Source organism: Trachinotus anak, unplaced genomic scaffold, assembly GCF_046630095.1.
Source record: "Trachinotus anak isolate AG129_WGS33_773 ecotype Australia unplaced genomic scaffold, CSIRO_AGI_Tana_v1 ptg000016l, whole genome shotgun sequence".
Taxonomy (NCBI): Eukaryota; Metazoa; Chordata; class Actinopteri; order Carangiformes; family Carangidae; genus Trachinotus; species Trachinotus anak.
This window is the reverse complement of record NW_027273867.1, coordinates 22,864,422-22,889,228: the sequence shown is the minus strand read 5'-3', so window position 1 is coordinate 22,889,228 and position 24,807 is coordinate 22,864,422. Positions and strand designations below refer to the sequence as shown.

General features: G+C 41.2%; 1 protein-coding gene across 2 annotated transcripts; it reads left to right on the top strand.

The window, feature by feature from the left end:
* Window positions 1-1,746: 1,746 nt before the first annotated feature.
* LOC139633609 (solute carrier family 2, facilitated glucose transporter member 1-like) lies at window positions 1,747-24,273 on the top strand. 2 transcript variants are annotated; one of them, XM_071499376.1, is made up of 11 exons: window positions 1,747-1,828; window positions 2,028-2,162; window positions 10,213-10,314; window positions 11,447-11,607; window positions 12,826-13,066; window positions 13,149-13,311; window positions 14,699-14,886; window positions 15,029-15,133; window positions 15,225-15,323; window positions 16,406-16,609; window positions 17,923-24,273. In XM_071499376.1, the coding sequence occupies exons 2-11, from the start codon at window positions 2,151-2,153 to the stop codon at window positions 18,253-18,255; spliced, it is 1,608 nt and encodes a 535-aa protein (XP_071355477.1). In that variant the 5' UTR covers window positions 1,747-1,828; window positions 2,028-2,150; the 3' UTR covers window positions 18,256-24,273. The 2 variants fall into 2 exon arrangements, with proteins under 2 accessions (XP_071355477.1, XP_071355478.1); XM_071499377.1 differs by lacking the exons at window positions 1,747-1,828; window positions 2,028-2,162 and adding an exon at window positions 3,558-5,969.
* Window positions 24,274-24,807: the final 534 nt, after the last annotated feature.

Below are 24,807 nucleotides of genomic sequence, written 5' to 3'. Positions count from 1 at the left end.
ACATGATCGTCAACGTGCTGACAGTTATTGAAGTTTATCACAGGTGTTTCTGAGGGGGGTGAAACTGTAGGCTGTGTAGTACTTCAAACAAACCGCCAGTATTTGTCTGTTTTATTGATTGATTATCAATCAACATCTTCACAGACGTCACAGGTTAGTTGTGTTACTGTTTTCTATCACACAGTTTCACACAATTTCATTTTCTATCAGTCCTGGAGGAGACAAAGTACAACACACTTATATTAGCAAGAGACGACAGAAATGTGTGTCAGAGGCTGAACATCAGACCAAAACCTAGTGTGTGTGTGTGTGTGTGTGTGTGTGTGTGTCCTGCTCCACTGTAAGTATCTGGTTTATATGTGATTGGCACTACTGGGAGGTGCTGTGGGTCGTCTTCTATAACTACAGCCAAAGTGATTTACTTCATATTTACCTTAACAAAGGAGGTCGTTTTAACCTTTGTTTGTTTGTTTGTTTGTTTGTCAGCAGGAATACATAAAAAGCACTGAACTGATTTGCAGCAAACCTGGTGGAGGGGTGGGTCATGGACCAGGTTTAGTTTGATCTCCAGTTATTATCTCAGAACAAAGTTTTCATTTTTTAAAAATCTGCTGTTTTTCTGAGTTAACGAGAGCAGAGATAATAATCTCATTAATTCAGATAAACAGAGCAGAATATTGTTTCCTGAGGTGACTGCATTACACCTCCACAGCCTCCTTCTTGTCCACGTTGGCTCATAAAAGCTAAAAGTAAAAAGCTCATTCTCCATCTTGGAAACAAGAGTTGAGAAAACTTCGCAGCTGCTCTCGAGCTTTTACTCACTGAATGTAGTTCAGCTCTTTCATATAAATGTTTCTGGTTGAGCTGAACTTTTGTCAGTTGCATCAGGCCTATTTTTATAAAGTCATTCAGGCAGAACACAAATATGTTTAATCTCATTGCATCATTCTACACAAACCTCTGTGACGCCCAATCAGCTGACTTTTGTTGTTTCTGTTTCAGGAGTGAATCATGAGACTGAGGGAACTGCAGTATGTGTCCGAGTTTAGTTCATACTGACGTGGACAGTCGTGAGGTGGCTGTTACCAAACTGTCTTTGAAGAAAAACCTTTGAAAAGTCATCGTTTCTCCAACTGGAGCATCATCCGAGCTGGACCGCATGACCCGTTGCCACAGTAACGGGAGGCGTTGCATCAGCAACCGCAGCATCAGCAACCGCAGCATCAGCAACCGCAGCATCAGTCACACAGCGGCTCCTGTCAAGGTCGCCAGCGAGTGGCATCATGGGAAGCTGAGGAGGGCACCAGAGAGAGAGAGAGGGGGGGGGGGGGGGGGGGGGGGAGGAGAAGGGCACAGTCATCCCCTCACGACCCTCAGGAACCCTCCCTCCGCGCATGCGCCCACGCTTTCGTCAACTGATCCGACCAACTAACCGAATACCGGCTGCAACCATAACAGGACATGGACGCCGCCTCGCCGCACGGGACGCGGTGATGATGCGCCGGAGTCACGTACAAGCGAAGGGGCGTGGCCACGTCACGGCATCCCAGCATTCCAGTTTTCCATAGGTTGATGGAGCAGACGGAAAAAAAATAAAAACAATTGCGTGCGGTTACGTGCGGCTGTGCTCGCAGCTGGTGTGTGAGGAAGGGAGGAGGCAGTGCTGCAAACACCGAGGCTCTCTGTCCCGGACCCTCGACAGGTCAGTGTCCGTCTGGTGTCCGGGCTGTGCTGCACGGATTTGGGATCTTTTTTTGGGGGGGGGCACGCTGGGGCGGGAAAAATCTACTGCCTGCTCCGGTTTGACCGACATTACTGACATTAAGAGGTTAACCGACAAAAAACATCTACTTATTGAATTTACTTTATCGCTTCGAATGTAAGCTAGACTATAAAATGCATGCCATTGATTATTGGTGATTGGTTTTGTGCTGGGGGAGCAGAGAGGGGGGGCGGCCGTGCCCTGCCTGGCAGAGCCGGCTGGTACCACGGACAGCGCCTACTGAGGTCTGTTCCTTTCCATGCAGCTCTGAGCGCCGGCGGGCGGGGCCTGCGAAGCTGTTCACCACCACCTGAAGATATTATCTCCTCTCTGCGGCTCTGGTCTGGAGTAAAATCTGCCCGGTGATCATCCAGCTTGATTTCAGAAGATGGAGGGGCAGGTGAGTGTTTTTCTTAGCTCACAGTTTCTGCTGTGACCCACATTTCCTGTTATTTCGATGAGGAGATGGAGAAGAGACAGTCGAGTCGTTGATGTAGCTCCAGACCATCTTCACAAGAGATGGCTTGAGTTGTAATTTCTGAGTAATGCGTGTGTGGTGAGTGTCTGAGCAGAGCAGTGTGGGCGGCCTGAGCTTGCACGGACGCTATAATAACTCTGAGTCACCCATGAGCACTGCAGATGTGTGTTAAGTGTGTGCCAGAGAAACATCATGTGCTGTGTATGTTTGAGATTTGAGTTGTGTGTAGATCTGGGAGAGAGAGGGAAGGAACATGCAGCCTTTGTGTGACTCATGTTTCCTCTGTATATGTATGAGAACCAAATGTCCTCAGAACAAGAAACAAAAGCATTTTCACTCCTCACTTCTCCAGCAGGCTGGTTTTGGATTCATGAGCAGGGTTTATAATGACGGTTATGTTTGTCTTAACATGAGGATCAAGGTTAAGAATTTAATGGTGGAAGTTTTAAAAAAATCGGGTCTCTCCTAACACAGATGAAGTAATGCTGCATTCAGACATGTTGAAGGGCGACATGGAGTCTGTCAGCGATGCAACGTAAACACAGAAAACTTGAATCTTTGTTTAGGCTGTTTCCAGTTTCTGCAGCTGCAGCAGGAAACAGAAAATAAAGAAGCTCTAAGACGTTTGTGCTCCTGAAGGATCATGCTCGTCTTTGCTTTTAGTTCGCTGCCACATGTTCACATCCGTCCGCTGGGGTTTGCCTAATGGACCTGTAGGAAATGAGGGAAATCATTAACTGTGGAAGAAGTAGATGAAGCAGGTGGAGCAGAGCGGGCACAACAGAGGAGTAAAGTATGGTCAGTTTTTCCAGAATAAATGTAAACACCTGGGATCCATTATCACAGACTTGGTATTGATAGTGTTATGCTGAGATCAAATGTTTTTACTAGATAAGCAACAACCATCATAAAAAAAAGGTCAGAAATTGTATAAAGTGAGATTTCCATCTGTTTTTTTTTTTTTTTTTTAAATGAGCTTTAAAACGAACTGTCAGGACTTCTCTGACATTATGCCCCAAGCCCCGCCCACCTGAACCTGAAAGTATTTACCTGAAATCTGCTATATTTTTATCAGATCACTCACCAATCAGAAGAGAGGCTCAGACCCTCTCCTCTGATTGGCTGACTGACCTGTTGTTACTAGAGCTCCAGAGAGAAGCCTGAGAGAGGAGACGTAAAACTACACTGAGATGGTTTTTGGTTCTTAAAAACACAGATATGGAGATCTACACTTCAAATAAAACACATGAAAGTGAAACATATTGGAGCTTTAAGTTTCCAAACACATTTCCTGCTATGTATAAATTTAGAACCATGAAGATTTGATAGTTTTAGCTTCATTTGACACAAAAAAATGAGGACAAAAATTTACTTTCCTGAGAAAATCAGTTAAACAAGTTTTTAATAGATAAGCTTTACTTATCGTCTTATTTGACCCAAAGATCTTTGAAAAAAACAGCTGATGGTGTTTTTACTGTTCAGCTGACTTCCCCAGTGAAGTCTGTTAACAATCAGGAAAAAGGTGTGCACCATCGTAAAAAAAAAGACACACTGCATTTTGGGTAAAACTGCTCTGTGCCAACCGAAGGTCAAATTCTGTGATGAATAGCATTTGGGCGTGTACAGTAGTGTCCCTGAAGGACGTCCTGAAGGACGCCCGATATTGACCAGCTTATCAATATCCAGCCGCTAATGTTATTGAATTTATCACCAAAACAGATCAATATATTTACCCTTCTTCCTATAACTGCACTCGCAAGCTGAGTTGATTGGCACGTTAAAGAGAAGTGGTTGGCTTAGTGCAGATGTAGGTCAGATGTATAGTTGTGTGTGTGTGTGTGTGTGTGTGTGTGTGTGTGTGTGTGTGTGTGTGTGTGTGTCCACACGCATATGCCGTGTTGTTGCAATATATGAGCAGGAGAGCCGCTGAAGTTAATGAAACCCTGCTGTGTGCGTGTGTGTGCATGAGTGCTGTGGTTACTTTCAGCCTGTGTCAATAAAACTGTCACCTCCAGGCTGTTGCCATGGAGATGAAGGAAAGTGGGGGGGGCAATAGAGCGATGTGGACGCACTCAGATGGATGGAGAGAGGCTGCAAGCTTCAGGCGAACAAAAGTAAATATTTTCTTGTAGAATGAGGGAAGAAGGAAGAAGACGTAGTCATGGAGTTGGAGGAGAGCGGTGAGATGCGTCACAGCCGTCGTCTGATTGATACACACAGTCGTTTTACCTGAAACCTACAAACCTGTAGGCGTGTGACTGTTTTCAAACAGCAAAAACAATCTTACAAACTTAATCAGTCAATTTGTTTTGTGGAATCTGAGCTTTAAAACAGGTCGGGTTTGTTTTGTGAAGGTGCATTCTGGCATCATGACACCAGTTGCCATAGTAACAAAGCATCTGTTCAGCAAATGTGCATATTGCAATAGGCTCCTAACACACGAGTTTGCTTCTTATTCAGAGGGTTTCTTTAGGAGGTTGTATATTATTGTATATTATGGCCTTTGAAACATTTTTATCATGTTTCTTTGTCTGTAAACAAAATGTGACATAAAATCTTTGTTATGTTTGAAGCAATGAGAATAAAATGAAATCCAATCGGAGGAGTCAGATTATCCAAATATCCAACATCCATAAGACAACAAACATTAACCTGTGTGATAAATGTTTTTCTTTTCAGATTTCAAATCCTAAATGTTAAAGTGTAACTAAAAGGGCAGAGTCTTGTTATTGATTTTTTTTTTGGGAGGGGGGTCATGTGACCGATGATTTGTACTGAGTCACTGTGACTTGACAAAAAAAAACTGAGACGGACACAGTCGATGAGGGAGACGGTGAGAAAGAGGAAGGTGAATGTAGCAGGAAGTGTGTGTGTGTGTGTGTGTGTGTGTGTGTGTCAGTCATGAGGGGGAAGCTGCAGCACCATGAGACATCACACCGAGCTTCACTTCAGTCTGATGTCGTGCTCGGGGCTCTCGTCTTTCTGTCGCAGTTAATTAACTTCAGTGATGGTGATGATTTCAGACAGATGATGAAGGATCAGTTTCTTCATATTGAAATGACTTCAGTCCCAAATACTGAAATGTTGCCAATAGAAACTCATTGCATGTCCAAAACCACCACTTTAATGTTGTAAAACTGGTCACACTTAATCACTGAACCATCATTTTCTTATCAGAATGACAAAACATTATCCCGTAAAAGCAGCTAATTGTTTAACATTGATTTTGACTGAATTCATCAGCAGCAGTTTCACAGGAAATCCACAGATTTTACACATAAAGTTTAGTTATTATGAGGAGTACTAGTCTGTCTGTGAATGCAGTTCTATAGTGGCTCCTGTGGTACTGGTGGAAAGCCTAAGATCAAGATTAAGATAAAGATGTTATTATGTTGTGTTATGGAAATTGTTTAGGATCTAACATCTTTAATCTTTGGAGCCATGCTCAAGATTAAAAATGAGGATAAACCACATCATCTGCATTGATTCTTTTTTTTGTCAAACCCCCAACTTTGTGAACATGTAATATATATTTCTGGAATAAACTTGAAATGAAGCAGCCTGTTTTACACTCAGTCTGATGAGATGTTCAGGAGCATGTCGAGGTTCAAATGTTCGGTGATGCCTTGAACGCACCCCGAGGTCACATCACCTGCCCAGGTTGGATCATTTACAACTGAAGCGGCCGAAAAACTGAAGAATGTCGGTTATATTAACCCTTAAATACATGTAAGTCACAGTTGAATGTTAACTGTGGTCGTTTTTATTAGGTTTATAGATTAACGTATTCCTCCCAACTTGTATTTAACGGTTGAATAACGGGTTAGCGTGTTCGGTTCAGTTGCTTGCTAGCTTGTTTTCCCTGTAGCTAAAGGTTTAAGGTTTGTGATTCAGCTCTGGTGGAGCAACGATTTAAAATATGTGTTGGTTCATTGCTGAGAACTAGAGAATAATAAATAGGAATCAAGGGTCAAGACAATGAATCGGTGTCCAACTGTGTGTTAGTCAAACCCCGGCTAACAGCTCCTGGTACTCTGCTAGCATCTTTGTTAGCGTCATTTCAAATCAGACCAGAAATGACTTCAGGTGTTTACCTGCTGTAGTGGGTGTGATTAATTAGTTAACCTATCAAGAACTATTGGACAATTGAATTTCTCCTAGGGGATGAATAAAGTATATTTGTCTATCGATCTATATATATATATCTAGATATTTGTTATAGATAATTTGTCACTTCCTGTTACAAGTCAAGCGGCTGAAGTGTGATAAACTTTAGCCTCAGTAAATAATCTCAGCTCATTCAACTTTGAATCTATATTTAGCTGTAAAGTTCAGTTTAAGTTCGTCATTAGGGAAAATTACAGGCTGCTATTAAGTTGTTGGTGTTCAGGCAGCAATGGTTAATATGATTCATAAGAAAGAAGTGTAAGGCTGTGTGTTAATAATGATGATAATGATACATTTTATTTTCATCGTGATAGATTTTATTAAAGTATAACAAAGTTCTTGCAACCAATTTAATAATTAACCAAGCATGTAAGAGCTGATTTCATAGATGACTATAGCCAAGTATAGTCTGCACTTATTTTAAATCGGACTTAGAGCTCTGTCATTATTGAAACTGTCCTGGGATATGATCGCTAGTAAAGAGTGGGAACCCGGAAACACTGATAATATTCTTTATAGTTTCATTATATTGCAGTGGCACAGTGCATCAGGGCTGAACTGGTTCCATATTCTCTAAGAGACACTACCTGTATAACAGCAATGTTACTTTTATGTCTAAAAAGCATTGAATATTACATTAATAAATAACACAGCTGTATCCATCATAGAGGGAAATAAATCCACTTGTAGCTCATTATTCAACATCTGTCACATTTAGAGGATCCAACAGATGCATGCCGTGAGCATTTGGTCACAGGATGTTAGAAGATACTTACTTTAAATAGATGGAATTAGATGGTGAAGCTGTTTAAAACAAAGGTGCTTTCCATTTTAAACAGTGACAAACACAACAAGATCAATCAAATCCCTGCCCGAATGTTTGCAGACACACCCAAAGAGAGGCAGTGGCTCTCAATCTCTGTGGGTCCATCAGATTATTGACTGCTCTTAAATGTCACCTAAATCCTCAGGGAATGTATGCAAATAAAGGGAGGAGCAAAACCCTGAAAAGAGCAGATTTCATTAACCTTGAAAGCTGGAAAGGGTGGAAAACAAACTGGTTTAACGAGGTTTTACTGAACAAGTCAATGATACTCAAAGTATTCAAAGAAAGGATTTTTGTAGTGAAAGCAGGTGGAAACTGCTCTGTGCAGATGCAGGACTAAATGCAAGCAGGTTGAAACATCACCACATTGAATTTTTGTGAGCTTTCAATATTTAATGTGCAGATTATCTCCAGTTTCCCTTCATAAGAACTGATTTTTCACAAGTTTACAGTATGTCGATGCATAAACCACAAGTCAGTCTGATTTCTTGTAATATGTAATAATCTGAGCAAAAACATGTACAGCATTAGGACAACATTAACATATAAACAGGTGCATAAAGAAAGAAAGAAAGGATGAATAGATAAATAGAAACCTGAATCATAATCCATTTTAAAAGATATTACAGCCAATTTTCTGAAGTATTTTGTGATACTCAGTGATGACAAAAACTGTGTATTCTTCTACTCATCCACTATCTATACTGCTTATCTGTACAGGGTCACTGGGGGCATGGACCCATTCTCAGCTGACATTTGGCGAGGGCGGGGTCTATCACAGGGCTGACACGTAGACAAACAACCATTCACATTCACACCTATGGCCAATCTAGAGTCACCAGTTGACCTAATGTCCATGTCTTTGGAAGCTCTGACCATCAGCTTCAAGTACGAACCAAAAGAGATCCTCTGCTGCGTCTCAGGAGACCACTCTTGTAAATAATCCTCTTTGACCTTTATATGATTTCCTGACCATGTTTCTCTCTCCTTCTCTGATTGGTCCTGTGTAGCCAGCGCCCCCTCGATCTGGCTGAGAAGTGCAGTCTATGCTAATATTGTCTGACCTCGCTCTGTTGTTATTGTTGTGCCAAGGGCAGTGGATCACCTGAGCCCAGCCAGGTCTCTGTACCGTCTCAGATAACAGCAGCACACTGTGCGTCGTCAGCACCGAGTCTCTTTATCACTGAATGTGAGCTGAAACACAAAGATCAGCAGAAACAAAGACACAGTGGCCTAGTTTCTACTGCTGTGACCCAGCATGACCTGAATCTCTTATGTGGGATCAATTAAAAGGCGATTAGTAAACTTCAGCGTTTACTGACTAATTTCTGTCTAGTAATCTCCCATGATTCCCTCTGATAGCCTGGTGATTTGTCCAGAGTGAATTCTATGTCCTGCCCATTGCAGCTCCCACAACCCTGAATGGGATAAACAGGTTAGAAAATGAAGGAATGGAACATGATCAGATTTTACCATCTTTTATCGAATAAAACCTCTGATAGCTTAGTTTTTATAAAAGCTGAACCTCTCTTCTTTAATTCTAAATAGATTTAAAAAGCATTAGATCCTGGTTTAAAGACCAGGATCAGTCTGCTTTTGTAAACAAGAAGCTAAGGATGCACAAGTCTATATATTAATTCTACCATAAAAAAGTGTCATAAGCCGTCCTGCAGGCACGTAGCTGGCAACCGACAACAGCTGACTTTGATATTTTGTAGATTTAAGTCTTCCAAGTGTCTCGTGCCAACACCATCTTCACATATAAAATACTGACTTCTAGTCTTGAGCAAAATCCGTCTGCTAAACATCACAATGTTAATTAGGTAATATTAGGTTTTGATGTCAACCTGATTTTCATTTCCAACCAAAATTTAACATCTGTCTGATGTTAAAGAGTCCAGTGTCGTTCTAACGTTAGATTAATGTCTGGCGCCTGCTGGATCTGGTTCAGTCAGGGGGAGACTGACTCCCCGTGATGAGGGTGTGAACCAACTTTTGGTGTTTAATTGTTCTATTAGTGTTGCAGTTAGAAGACTCTACCTCCAGTTTTTAATCTATACTAAGATGACATGGAAGAAAAGTGGACAAATTAGTGGCAGAATAATTAAAAATGGGATAATATAAAACTGTATTAAAAGAAACATGATTTTAATCACGGTCTCTCGGTGAGAATAGTTTGGGCTTGTGAAGTTTGTGACATCACAGGACAAAACAGTCAAAATTATAAATTATAAAATGCCACAATCTCATTAATATTTCCTATTTATTCATCATAATTCATCCTATGGAGGCTTGATGAGGGGATTGGCGTCATAACATCTGATCGTCATGACGACAGTGACGGCTCCAGCCCTGATTTCATTACAGAGATGAATGGTCGGCATTATGGGGCCCGGCTCCGTGGCAGGAGCAGGTGGACGCTTCAGGATTGAATTTGATCTGCATTTAGTTGATTATGTTCTGGAAAGAAAACAGTTGATCACGGAGATGCTGCTCTGCTGTACCTGAGGCTGCAGTGTGCCAGGCTTCCAGAAATGTGTCTCATGATATTTAGTTTTATACTTCACTGTCACTAATAGAGATATTCAAATGCATGACATGAATATGATTGAGAGGTGTAACAGTAGCAGGTAACAGCATCAGTAGTCATGTGGGGTGTATTTATGTGTCGTCTGAGCATGAGTTCACTGTGTGACACCTGATATTGTGTGTGTGTGTGTGTGTGTGTGTGTGTGTGTCACTGCATCACTGACCTGTCTACCTCCAGCATCGCAGTTTTATTGCATCTCTCTGCCGCCGGCAATGATTTAAAATCCCTCTATGAGCTCAGATTTTATATTTATTTTGTCTTTCTCGCTTTATCTCCTCAACCCCACCCGTCCTTACCTCTCCACATTCATCTCCATTTTCTGTTTGCTTCCTCTGCTCTCCATCTTCCTCCCCTCTTCCTCATGTCCCTTCTTCTCTGCATCGCTCCAGGAAAAGCAGGTCACAGGTTATCTCCTGTTCTCCATGGGCACCGCCGTCATCGGCTCTCTGCAGTTTGGTTACAACACAGGAGTCATCAATGCTCCCGAGCAGGTTGGTGACATCAGCGTGTGTGTGTGTGTGTGTGTGTGTGTGTGTGGTGCCAAAGATCTAACAGAAAACAAACAGTCTGAAACAAACCCATGAGAGGGGAGAGCTGCTGTAGGTGAGTCAGCTTTGTCTGGACAGAGAACTGACGGTTTCAGTTTGTCTCTCATCTCTTGATCCTTAAATGACAGTTTGCACAGAAGCAACCACACTTTACACCAGGATTTGATCTGGGCTGTCCACAGTGTCTCAATCAGTTCAGATAGGAGGGTCATCTCTACTGTAAGATTGTTTTTAAATTTAGATGAGTGGATTTAATCACAACAATCTGAACCCCGTGCAGGTTTAAACTGAGTTATTTTGGTACCAATGTAGCTGCAAAGCAGGTGGAGCTTTTCACACCTCCCTTGGCTTGGTTAAGAAAGAAAAAAGACCACAACTTGCTTACTTGTTGCACTTGGTATCAAAATCACTGACAACAGGAACACAAAAATGCAGTTGAGCAATCGTTGGAATACTGGATACCAGATACTAGATTCATTTTGGGAAATCCAGTGCCTTCTATCTGGGGTTAGATTATGTTAGCAAACAGACTGGAAACAGGGGGAAACAGCTCGTGTACAACACCCCTAAAGCTGTTTGTTTAACCTGTTCACAAACAGAAGTCGGAAAATTAAAATGAGCATTTCTAGGGGAGTCACATGTCATAACAAGCTAAGGACAGAGCCAGACTTGCTGTTTCCTGCCTCTTCTAGTCTTTCAGCTAAGCTAAGTGAATTAGCTTCTGGCTCCAGCTCTGTACTTAGAATCAGAATCAGAAATACTTTATTAATCCCTCACAGGAAATTGTTATGTTGCAGTGCTCTATTTCACATTTACAGAATATAATCAAGATTATAATAATGATAATAATAATGTAACCGCCCATCTTCAAAATATAAAAAAATATATATATAAAGAATAATAGACACTGTATACATATTTAAATTAAACATGTGGGGGGTTCAAATTTCTCAGCTAAATCTTAACTACTGAAAATATTCCAATATTTTCATACATTTATTTAAATACAGTAAAGATTTGAGTTCTTGCCTCCACTCTTCTCATCATCTATCCCTCCATCTGTCCCTGCTTTCAGAAACTGCGCTCCTTCTTCAACAACACCTGGGTGGAGCGTTACGGTGAGTCCATCAGCCCGGGGGTTTGCACCATCGTCTGGAGCGTGGCTGTCGCCATCTTTAGTGTGGGCGGTATGGTGGGCTCCTTCAGTGTGGGTGTCATGGCGGACCGCTTTGGCAGGTAGGAAGTGACATTTTCTGGATATTATCAGCTGACTTGCAAACTTGGTTATTATGATGTTATGGCGCGTTTCTTAATTCTCAGATTTCACATAAGAGTTTATCCAAACTTAATCAACATCAGTAGAGCAGCCTTAATCTTTACTTTGAGTCTTTTTTTCCCTCTAATGCCTCTGTCTGTTTCCTGTGGTTCAGCTGAGCCGTCACAAGCCATTACTCTTAATGGAGTTTATGAAGCGTGTCTATCTTCAGCCCACCGCTCGGCTCTAATGTTCCCCGGAGTTGTTCCTTCATTCCACTCTGAGTTTTACCCTTCATCTCAGCCCACAGAGACTGATGTTGTTGTTGTTTAGTCTGCTGCCATAAATTGTTTCACAGCGAAAGATATTTGGGTTACACTGCAGAAATACATTTGGCTTTTTTCCCCACAGACAGAAACTTTCAAAGAATTTAGATTTAAAAAAATACATTTCTGTTGATGTCAGATTAACCAACCAACATATATTTTATTAATTATTTAGCTATAGCAGTGATGGTAGACACACTTTTTAACTTTGGCTAGTTGTTTCCCTGTGCTTTCAGTTTTTATGCTAAGCTAAGCTAACTTCCTCGTGGCTTTAGCTCTGCCCTCAACACAAAGATGTGAGATTGGTTTTTGTGTTTTCATCAAACTTGGAAAAAAATGTTGACGTATTCCTTTAAATAGATGAAGCCTCACTAATAATAACAGACAAAACTACAGTTAAGATGAAATACATTTCATGGACACACAATCACATGCAATCACACATAAACATATGTTTGCACTGTAAACATTCACACACAGACTAATTTCTTAGTTAATCACTTTCATCACCAACCCCCTTTCTTCCTTCTGCGGCACTGATGCTAATCTACTTAAGTATATTAAGACTGAAAAGGTGTAAGATTAGATAGAGTTAAAGAAGAATGAAACCTGTAAAATCAATCAATAATCAATGTTATCAAATTTTCAACCAATATTATTTTTCCAGAAAAGCTTCTTCTTCATAGATGGCTCTTGTTGGATCATTCAAAGAATTCTGCAGATGTGAATCGACCTTTAGATCTTTCACAGACCTCTTTACCACACCTCTTGTCTCTTGCCATTGTGGTTTTGGTTTTGTTGTGTTAAGAAAACAAAAATCCACACAACCATCTCTGTCCTCTCTCTGTCCCCCCTCCTCCTCCTCCTCCCCAGGCGTCGCTCCATGTTCCTGGTGAACTCTCTGGCTGTGATCGGTGGCCTCCTCATGGGCTTCTCCACCATCTGCTCCTCCTATGAGATGGTGATCGCCGGTCGTCTGGTCATCGGCCTGTTCTGCGGTCTCTTCACCGGCCTGACTCCCATGTACATTGGCGAGGTGTCACCCACTCCCCTCAGAGGAGCTTTCGGCACCCTGCACCAGCTCGGTGTGGTGGTGGGCATCCTGATCGCTCAGGTCAGTGTGAAGCTTCCAGTATTAACAGTATTCTGATACGTTTTTAACAGAGCTGATTATTGTATTGTTGATTGTTGTTTAGATCTTTGGCCTTGAGGCTCTGCTGGGCTCTGATAAGCTGTGGCCCCTGCTGCTGGCCCTCACGGTGGCCCCCGCTGTGCTGCAGTGCATCCTGCTGCCCTTCTGTCCCGAGAGCCCCCGTTTCCTGCTCATCAACCTCAAAAAGGAGGAGCAGGCTCGCAAAGGTACTGCTACAATATCAGTATCAGTAATATCAGTATCAGATTCTACTGATTCTACTGCTGTTATTACAATTCTACAGCTGCTACTGCGACTACTTCTACAGCAACACTACTGCTGCTACTGTTTCTATCTCCTGCCAGTACTACTACTACTGTATGACTGTTACAGACACCACTACTACTACCACTACAAACATTACTACAGTCAAAAGTACCACTACTACTTCAACTACTACTAACACTACTGCTGCTTCACCTGCTGCTTTACTACTGCAACTATCAACACTTTACAAGGAATTACTACAAACAGCTTGTACTGCAGCTAATACCACCACTACTACTACTACTACATTACCACTGTTTATATGCACTAAATACCTGTGTTGCACACACACTCATACAGTGACTCCCACATTGACCCTGCTGCTATCTGTCCATGCTTACATCCCTAATATACCTAATATACCTAATATACCTATATACTGTAGACATGTAACATAGTGTTTTATTGCACTGGACTAATAGAGCTACTTATTTATGTGCACAGTCATTTATTGCACTGTAAAGTCATTCTCCTGTGTTATTGTCATTCTCATTATATCACAGGTTTCATTTTGCACTGTTCATGTACTTCATGTCATCGTCTTCCATAATGTGTACAGTTTATCCCCCTAGAGACAAATAAAGTTTTTTGAATTGAATTGAATTGAACTAGTGCAGCCATGACTACACTATTACAACCTCTACTACTGCTGCTGCCACTTTACTGCAACTACTAACCCTACTACTTCTTTTACCGCTACAAGTAATAATACTAGAGCCAGTTCTTCCACTGCTGCTACTGCAAAAGCTGCTGAGGTACTTTTACTGTTACTGCTGTTACTACTGTGACTGCTACTACTGCTCCTCACATAATGCTGCTAATTCTGGTGATATTACTCAGGAGAGGATGAAGGTGACAGAGGCAGAGGAGGGCGGATGCTGCAGTATGATAGAGAGAGGGAGACAGATCAGTGACAAAGTGAGAGGGAGCAACAGTAGGTACAGATCCAGAGGGGTGAGATCAGATGAGCCAGGGCGATGCTTTAGCCCAGAGAGAAGAGTTCTTGAGCAAACAGAAGGTTTTGGCATCTATTCAACACAGAGTCTGTCAGGGTCGACTCCGAGGCACTGACCCACTTCTCCTTCACACCTCTCGTCTGACACAAACACAAACAAATACCAGGCTCAGGCGCCGCAGCTAAAGCTTCAGCTGGATTATCAGAACAGTGTCACATCAACTGAGATTTATGGGCTGTTGTCTCTCTTGTTTTATAACACAAAGGCGCGCTCGCAGTTTCTGTGAGGCTTTAAAACAGACCTATTAAAACTGTGATGTTTGTGCTGACAGCGCTGGTGCGTCTGCGCGGCAGCGAGGACGTGAGCAAAGACCTGCAGGAGATGAAGGAAGAGAGCGCTAAGATGGCCATGGAGAAGAAGGTGACCATCCCCGAGCTCTTCCGCTCGGCGGCGTACCGACAGCCCCTCCTTATCGCCGTCATGCTGCAGCTCTCCCAACAGCTGTCAGGGATCAACGCTGTGAGTCAGCAACAGGCCGCATGCTCACACACACACACACACACACACACACGCTGGTACACACAGTTCATGCCTTGTGGTGCAAGATATGTAATAACTGATCCCTCATTTCCTTCTCTTCCATCCTCTCCTTATCCCCCAGGTGTTCTACTACTCCACAGGGATCTTTGACTCCGCTGGTGTGAAGCAGCCCATCTACGCCACCATCGGAGCCGGCATTGTCAACACCATCTTCACCGTTGTTTCTGTGAGTGCTCCGTCACTGTTCACATTTGTTCTTGTGTGTTTGTGTGCGTTCTGCAGCACATCACTCTGTCCTGTCTCTGTCCGTGCTCCAGCTCTTCCTGGTGGAGAAGGCAGGACGAAGGACGCTGCACCTCCTGGGGTTGGGGGGCATGGCAGTCAGCGCTCTGATCATGACCATCTCTCTCCTACTGGTGAGTCCGGCACTGTCACAGGGTTGAGGAGGGAGCGACTGCGGTGCCAGCCTTATGGTTAGAACCACTGAACCCAGACAACTACATGCACATACTATATAAACAAATACCATCTATTCTGTAATATGATTTTGTTTTAGCTAGTTATGAATGGCAAATTATAAATTATTATATATATATAATACAATTAGCATACTGGGACAGTTTGTGCAGGATCGCAGTTATTACTACCAGTAACATGGTGATGCAGCACATTTATTAGATCAAAATAAATCCCTTGTGCCATCTTGTTTTCAGTGGGGTCTCAAAAGAAGGAGCTTGATTTTAAGCCCAATTTTGGCCCTAAAAATCAAGACTGGATGAAAGGCCTATTGTTGGTGACCTTCAGCGGTTTAGGTTGCCTAAAACCTTTCCACTCATACATATAAAATGATTCACAAACTTCCACTACAAACATAGTAGATCACCAGAACTGTGTTCAGCTTAAAACTTCCTTATCAAGCATCTGTAACCGTGGCAACACTGTGGGTGCCTGTAACCACAGAAACATACAGTAAATGTACCAGGGTAGGATTTCTGACAATTAAAATCATATGAAAAAATAATGAAGTTCTGATGTCATTATCTTTTTAAATGGGCACAAATAAAGTTGAATGTGTCAGCAACCAGCTGTCTGTTAACACATCCAGCAGATTCATTTGGAGCTGACACAAAACGATGAGCTGAAAGAAGCTAAAAAAGTCTGTCGCTACAGGTGATAATTCTCTGTGGGGTCATGTGACCCAGCACTTCTATAAAACATTGGTTAGTGCAACTTGACCTTTTCCCAGAACTCTGAGATTGATCTCAAAACTAATCGTCTTCCATACTGTTCACCCCAACCCAACTTTGCAGTAATGTCTTTTTGCCACAAGTTGCTACTACTTCATTGAGTTAGATGTAAAGTACAGACATACAGATTTAATGACATGTTGTGGTTTTGAATGACCTAAGGTAGTCAGCTGTTATTGTCCCATAAAAGATGTGAGCATTCAACCCTTACTGTCCGTTATCTCTTTCTCTCTCTCTCTCTGTCTGAGCAGAAGAACATTTCTGCTATGAGCTACGTGGCCATCATGGCTGTCATGCTGTTTGTGGCTATGTTTGAACTGGGCCCTGGTCCAATCCCATGGTTCATCGTGGCCGAGCTGTTCTCCCAGGGGCCCCGGCCGGCGGCCATGGCTGTGGCCGGCTGCTGCAATTGGACGGCAAACTTCCTGGTTGGAATAAGCTTCCCCAAACTAGTGGTAAGGGAGCGGCCGTGGTCCAGGTTTGGACCAGTTAGGACTTTGTTTGGGTTTAGTTTGGACTTCTATTCTTATCTCGTCTCCTTTTTGCTTTGTTTTCTGTTTATGTAGCTTTTTTTTTACTTTCTTTTACTGTCACTTTTTGTAATTTTTTCTATTATAGAAAATCTTAAAATGATATCATATTGTTTTTCTACTTGTGTTTTTATTTCCTTCTGTCTCCTTTCTCTTTTCTTTTGTCTCTTACACTGATGGAAGAAGTTTTCTGATCCTTTACTAACATTAAAGTACCAATTATAAAGTGTAAAAAATACTCCATTACAAGTAAAAGTCCTGCATTCAAAATTCTACTTCATTAAAAGTGCAAAGATAAAATCAGCAAAAAGTACAGAAAGTATGAAAAGTGAAAGTAAAATGTCTCTGACTGATTTCTGTCTCTACCTGACAATATTACATTATTGTCACAACTGATGCATCAATGCCTCAGCAGCATTTTATTGTTACAGCTGCTCAAGGAGTCACAGGATGAACAGAGGAGGAACAGAGAAAAAAAACATGGTTTTGAACCACTGTTTTAGTTTTGAATCAGTGTATTTGAAAAGCTTATAATATTTGTTTTTCATGTAAAATCTCATCTGAAAAGTAGCAACGAACTATAGCTCATAAAATAAATGTAATGCAGTAATTATTTACAATTACATGGAGTAGATGTATACAGTAGCAGAAAATGGAAAGTACAACTAACAGAATTGTTGCATCACTTGAGTAAATGTATTTAGTTACTTTCCACAACTGAATCTGCAGCTTTTCAGTCACATCACAGAGTAAATACGAATTTGAATGAATGTTTTGGAAGCTTGTGTCATCCAGACACAGGCGACTGATCATATAGAACCTGTAGCTGCAGGATATCACGGTAAACATAAAGAAAACACAAACACATCAGTGTTTAATTTTCAGCTTTGTCGGATTTGCAGAAGCAGTGGTCAAACTTCACACAGGGAAAATGATGAAGGGGCCGACAAAGGGCTGCATTATCAACTACAGTATTAGTATCAAGTAGAATTCTACTTCATGGTATACATGTATTTCTAGGTCTAACAAGTTGTTGACAGCAGTATTATGGAGTCTGAAACTGATTTATTTTTTCTGTTGAAAACAAATACTTCTTGGGAATTATTGGAAAGATATATATTTATTTCCTGTTGAGCTGCCTTGTATTCTTCTTAAAGATCATTGCTGTAACATGAGAACTCTGATTATGTAAAATCAATAATCTACAAAAGCCTGACCACCTTCTCTTCCCTCTGCAGGAGTTGTGCGGGCCATGGGTCTTCCTCATCTTCATGGCCTTCCTCATCATCTTTTTCATCTTCACCTTCATTAAAGTCCCGGAGACGAAGGGCAAGACCTTCGATGAGATCGCCCGCAGCTTCGGTGGCGCCCCGCCTCCCACCTCCTCATCCATCGAGGATCCTCCTGCCAGTGCCAGCGCCACCACAACGGTTCCCGCTTCGCCAGTGAAGGAGAAGGTCCCACTGGTGGAGGCGCCAGCAGCACCAGCAGCACCAGCAGCGACCCCAGCTCCTGTAGCTGAAACCACACCTCTGGAGGATAAATCAAACGTGGCACAGGAGAGTGTGTAGGATGTAGTTTTAAAGGGTGACGGAGGTTATAAATGAAGGAAGCTTTCAAAACTGCTGTAAATTGTTGGAACAATAGAAACTACAGTATAACATTTGATAATAGATCTCCTGACAGCATTATAAATTTACAGGCTTCAACCTTTAAAAAGTCATGCTCTCTGCTTTCACTCTTTGGACTTTTCTTCTTATTCCTTCTTTTAAATCCTCCTGTCATTAACTGGGAAAGGGAAGCAGTCAATGTACAACACCACAGGTTAAATCTACGGTACATTCCTAGGAATTCAGCCACACTCATTAGAAAGGGTGAGTCTTTCTCAAGACCGCTGTGTGTCTAGTCGGGACGACGCACTTTTCCAACACGGCAACACCGGCCATGGTCATGGAAACTGTTACTAAAGGTGTGAGGTAAAGGTCCAGGTGTGACGTCCTTCGTTCCAGACTAGAGGCAAAGTGTGATGACAATGACGCAGTCTTTGTGCAGGTGTTTCCAGATGTGTCGAGTCCATTAACTTCTAAGTTGGTCCATGTAGTGTGAGTGAGGTGACACGGACAACCACGATGCACATTTGTTGAATTCACGTATTTGTCTTCTTAAAGTTTCCACTGCTGTTATAGTGGGTATTGTAGTGCAATATAACTTTGTAGCCGTAGTTTTATCTCGTACTATGTGGCTACGTTCTATCTTTTCATGTTTTAGGAAGTGTTCTCAAATCACAGGTCAAAGAAGGGATGATTTTAATTTAAATTCATGCTCTGCCTGTAGTTGTCGATGATGAGCTGGCAAACTGGAGAGCTTTTTAGCAATGCCAAAGTACTGCTGGAGAACAGATGTGACCTCAGATCTGTTTCTTCTGGTTGTTAAATTCTTTGTGGGGAATTAGCAGCAGCCACAGGCCATGCTTAGTTCATTACATTTATAAATTCTGAAAGCCAGTTTGGTGGTTAAATCTGTAATTCACACATATTTAACTTTATTTAGTTGGATCAGCCTTGGTGATAACCACTCATTGTGGTGTCGTCCTGCTTATCCTTGGATTTTCAGTGGAAGTTGCTGCTGAGTTTTACTGTTTATTCCAAACAAACACATTTTCCTCTTTGACAGAGAATTAGTTTAAAAAAACAATAAATCATGACAGCGACTGTAATGAATTTTAGATTTGCTAATGACTGTGGCCTGTGGATAAAAACACTACCCGCGTTTCCATGAACCTGCTTAATGCACAGTTGGAAATTGTGAATTAAGAGCTCGCTCATTTGAGGTGTTTTTTTCAATTACTCGAAAAAGCAGTATTTCGCAAAAGTGAAATGGAAACACTTTTTCCACATTTAAGTCACATGAAATCCAGGAACATCACAGATTATGAGTCTGATATGTGGCAGATATAAGGGGTTATAAGGGTTTTCTGTCATTATATCCACTAGATGCTCTCATTGCCTTTGAATAACTACAATGGCTGTTGTGAAGGATGCAGTCATCCCAGCAATTAGCAGATGATATAATCCATCACCACGTTTGGAAATTAAATGATATCACGAGAGGAGAAAACCCAGCTTTATTCACATAACATCAATCAGTGGAAACACAGACCATTCGCAATTTTGTTATTAATATTTTGTGCAAAACAGCAATGGAAACACGGCTACTGTTGGCTGAATTGTTTTACATTCATAGATTCCAGTAGGGTAACGTGCAATGTATATTTTTTGTTGAGGAGAAAATTATGAGTATTTATTTACCATAGAAATAGATTTTTTTATGAAGTATATATAATAAACTAGAGTAAATTTAGAGTCATGATGCTTTCCACACTAATCTCGAGGTATGAAAAGCTTAATGAGTCTGCAGTGAGCTTCGCCTGCAGCGGTGGAGTCGAACCTACATTACTTGAACTGCAGCTCAGAGATGTAGATGACGTGGCAGGAAGAGTCTAACACTGTTAATCTCAATTGTTCCTCTCTACTTAGATGCACTTTGTTAACTAGATGAGCAGCAAAGCGAGCATTAGAGCCACAATCACTGATGTAGAGGTCATCGGGCACAGTCGCGCTTTAAGTCAAATTAACTTATAAATGATAATTCAAAGTGTATTTACCTGAGCGATGGCTTGTATCTGGCCAAGCTGATATTAGAATAGGTAAGAACTGTATCAAATGTGCAATCAATGTAGAATCTGCAGGATCAACACTGTAGGAGTTCATAAAGAGCAGAGGTGACTGGAGAGGAAGTGCTAATGCTTTATAAACAACAGATAAACAACATTTTAGTGGAGGACCAAGTGTCTTGAATAGTTCATGTTTGCTTAAAGTAACTAATCTGTTGAATTGATTTTTTTTCCCCACAAAGTCAGAAATGACTGCTTTTACTACTTAATGTATGTACTGTGAGTTTTATATGTGAAATCAAAGCAGAGTGTTGCTCCAGAATGACACATCCACAATTATTAAAACTACAGAATACTTGACCTTTCTTTTCAAATTAAATTGTAGTGTTTATTAAGGATTGACAATTAATTCGGTTCTATGGGTGGAAATTATTTGAGCAGAAAACATGTTTTAGCTCTGCAAACAATATTTGGATGCAGCTGCTCTGGATGCAGGGCTACTCTGATTGGCTGAGCAGTACTACAGTGGGTGGAGCTTAAGAATGCTAGCTTTTCTGTCTATTTTCTTGGGCTGAATCCCAGTGAAAAGACAAAACCTTAGAGAAGAAGATGCTGATATAATGAAACCTGGCATTCCTGCTACCAACTGAATGCTATGTTATGTAGCCTAGCTATAGATTAGCCTATACCTGTTTAGCTAGCTAGTCATTAACTATGTATCATCTGACCTTATGGGTGGTCATGAATGAAGGAAAAGTCTTTCATCATTTTTTTTTGTCAGTCATTTGGTGATGATGGCTTAGCTAGCTATCTTGTGCTTCAAAAACTGTAGGTCTTTGAATGGCTTACTAAGGGATCACTCAGAGAACAGAGGTTACAAATAAGTAACCAGTCGGTTTTTAATCCTTTAATTAAAGAACTTGGTGTAAGTATTATTTTATCTAAGTCAAATCGATTATCGCCTCCTCCAGAGTTCAGCAGAGAAATTGTTTTTGAACCAGAAAAGCTATTTGCTGATAAGTCAAAGTTAATCATTTTGACTATAATGACATTTTGGAGCAGCTCTCTGATGTATGTGTTGTTGCATGTGTTTCAGAGTGGCCTGTTGTTTTTGATCCATGTGTTCAAGCACTAAAAAAAGCGGTTGTGTGCCTCCTAAAGCCTAAACACACTGAATGTTACTTTGGACGCGTCATTACAGTGAGTAACATAATTGTATTATTGCAAAGCCGCCTAAATAGTCAGCTTTAAATAGTCAGTTATCCTGCTGATTGCCATGCACCATAGTAGTTCCTCAATTATAAAATGTAATGGTGCTGTAAACCATATATTCCAACATGGAAATACATATTTACATTACATTACTAAAATTAGCAAGGTTTCCTCCTTCATAGTCTCAAAAACATCATTGTTTTTGTGTTTGTGTGGCTGTGGAAAACCGACCGCTTCCATTGTGTTTCTGGCTTTATCTGTCGGGTCCAGACGCTGTCTACGTCGTGACGCTTTGTCTGAAAAGTCAGCCATGTGTAGCATTGTACCTTTACAGATTTATGTATTACCAACATTGTACAGTATGTGTGGTGTATAAATGTATGACACAAAGTATATTTTCTATATTCTGTCGTGATTGTGTGAATTATTGTAGTTTAAAAGGCTATTTTCACCCGTGCTGCATTGAAGAACATATTTATTTATTTATGTATCATTGATCTTTAGGCTTGACTAGAAAAATATTGATCTTGACGAGTCATTTAAGTAATTTATACTGAAGTGTAAACGACTGAAAACACGAAAATGTCTTTTTGCTGACATTGTTCACTTGTTTTGAGAAGTATTAGCCTGTAAGCCTGATGTGATGTGGAAGGACTTGTTAAGATGAATATTTTGTCGATTATGGTCGGAGTCCTGGCTTTGTTGTATATCGCTGTATTTGATAGTGATGTACTGTGTTTGCACTGAAGGAGGCGTGTGCTACGCTCCTCATGGTAGTGTTCGGTGTTGTACTCGACCTCTCCTGTACCGGTCCAGCTTCTGTCTGTGGCTGCACCCACACTGCTCCTTCAATATGGCACCAACACTGATCTTTACCCGGACTTGGTTTACGCTGCTTGCACAGTTTGGGTTTGCATTTTTGTGACATCACAGTTCAAATACCTCGTACACATCACCGTCCTTTTTCTCTGACTCCTGAGGTGAAATGAACGTATCTCAGAGGAAAAAAGTTGAAAAAATAAATTGAGAATCGTGTTGTAAATGGAGTCAAAAGTCCTTCAAACATTTGACAGGAAGCTTAAATGTTGCTTTTGATGATGAATTTTGGTGGCCAATGCTGGAGGGAGGGATTCCTACAACATGTTTTTTCTTTGGTTCAAACCAATGTGGAAAAAGTGATGTGATTTGTTGGTAGGTAAAAGTGCCCATTCAGATAGTGGGGATTGCCAGTTGAACTAATTCAGTCAGCTGCAACTTTGTTCAATAGAGATTTGGAAATGTGTCAAGCAAACGTGTCAAAACAATCAAAGAAAATCCCAAATTTTCATTGTGTGTTACTGAACTAATGAAGGAAATAATCCAGAGTTCAGGCAAATAGTTTGATGTGAGTGCAGCGTAAAAGACATCTGTCTACCTGCAGCACATCACAGAGTCGGTGAAAGGATGTGAAAGAAATATAAGGACCCAGGTGCACTCTGCTCTTAACCGGCTACTTTATGCACATGTACGGACTCAAAACCTTCCACTCACTGTACAGCAATAGGAGAGTATAAGTTCATTTGTAAATATGTATTTTTTAAAAGAGCACTATTTATATGTTGACTTGCACGGTCATACGTTGTGTGTTTGGTTTATTTTTTTCTTTCGGGGAGCACACATTGATCGTGTAGAAGAGAGGGACAGACTCTACTGCGGTGAATAAAAAGTCTCTTGGCACATTTAGCTTTATGTGTGTGAAAGAGCAACACTGCTGTCCTTCATCTCACGTCTTCCTCATCGCTCAGTCACCGCCATGTGTTCTTTATTCATCTGTTCGCCTATTCAGATTGCACTCAGAGCTGTGGAGTATTATCAGGTTTTTTGGCTGCCATGTTGTTCTGAATTTGTTGATTTTAGTGACGTTGCCATGGCGACTGCCGCCAACAATCTAAAAGTCAGGTACTTCTGAGCGATGTTACCTAGCAACAGTCAGGAAGTAAAATTCCAAACCGTGTTTACATATTTTTAGAAAGCAGCCGACGTCTTCACCTTTAACTCCAAGAATTCAGATATAACTCGCAGACTAAAAACAGAACCTTCTTCAGCTGAATCTCTGCCGCTGGAGAAATGTCCTGACCGGTGTGAATCAAACCCGGGTCACAGACTCACGGCTGCTGTGATCCGTGTTTGGGTCTGTGTGTTGACTGTGTGTCCACTGTTTGTGCCTCTCTGCACCCCATGCATACATAGACTGTTATTCAGTTTGTGCACGTCAGTGAGAAAGCTTTTCACCTTTTGCTTCTGCAGGTGAGATGTGTCGCTCCCTCGCTCTCTTGGTGCACAGGTTACTTTTTTAGACTAAAGAAATATGAAATACTGTGTGAACTCCACATGTAGACGTTGGACGTTCTAATTAAATGGCAGATGTGAATGTAGTGCAGAGAGGAGTGATTATAGACACACAGCCATCACCTGCTTTGCAGTGGCAGCCAAAAAACTGAGATAAGCCTGAGTTGAAAGGTATTTACATGATGTTTTGGGACTTTGATGGAACTGCTGCTCAGTTTCCGGTGATGGGCTGTAACCATGGTTTCTGTAATGGGATGGATGGTGTTGTTGCTGTGCTACACCAGTGATGCCCCCCAACGGTTTCTGTTCCACTTGTGTTTGTATTGTACATACCAGATATGATGTTGTTAAATAAAATATTAATCATGTAACAAGACTTTCTGTCTAAGAGCTTCTTTACCTGAATTCTGGGCACGTTTAGGTGAAACAAATTAAACATCACTGATCATGAGACAATCAACCACAGTAATGACATGATATTAAAATGAACATTATTTAATAAAGCATCCTTTTTAAGGCGTTAATAAGTTGTAACTAAGCTCCTTATTACCTGTTAGAGTCATTTACTAAAGCTTTTTGAGTTGTTAGGCTGTAGAAATGCTTTTGAGTAGGATTTATATTATTCATATCTATATTTTCCTATACCATAGGAATTTGTAGCTATTAGTTATTTTTTACAGATTTTAATTTTCATAAAATTGTGGAGTTATAATAATTATAGATTTTATTATAATAAAATGTAAATCTTGGGACCATGTGGGAAAAGTATCCTCACTCTAAAATGTTCTCTGATGTGTTGTCTTGTAATAAATTAATAAATAAAAAAAACAGTCCCTGTTACACATATATCCCAGACCGGCTCGGCTCGGCTCGGCCCGGCCCGGCCCCGGGTGGCCCCTCTCCCCGTCCC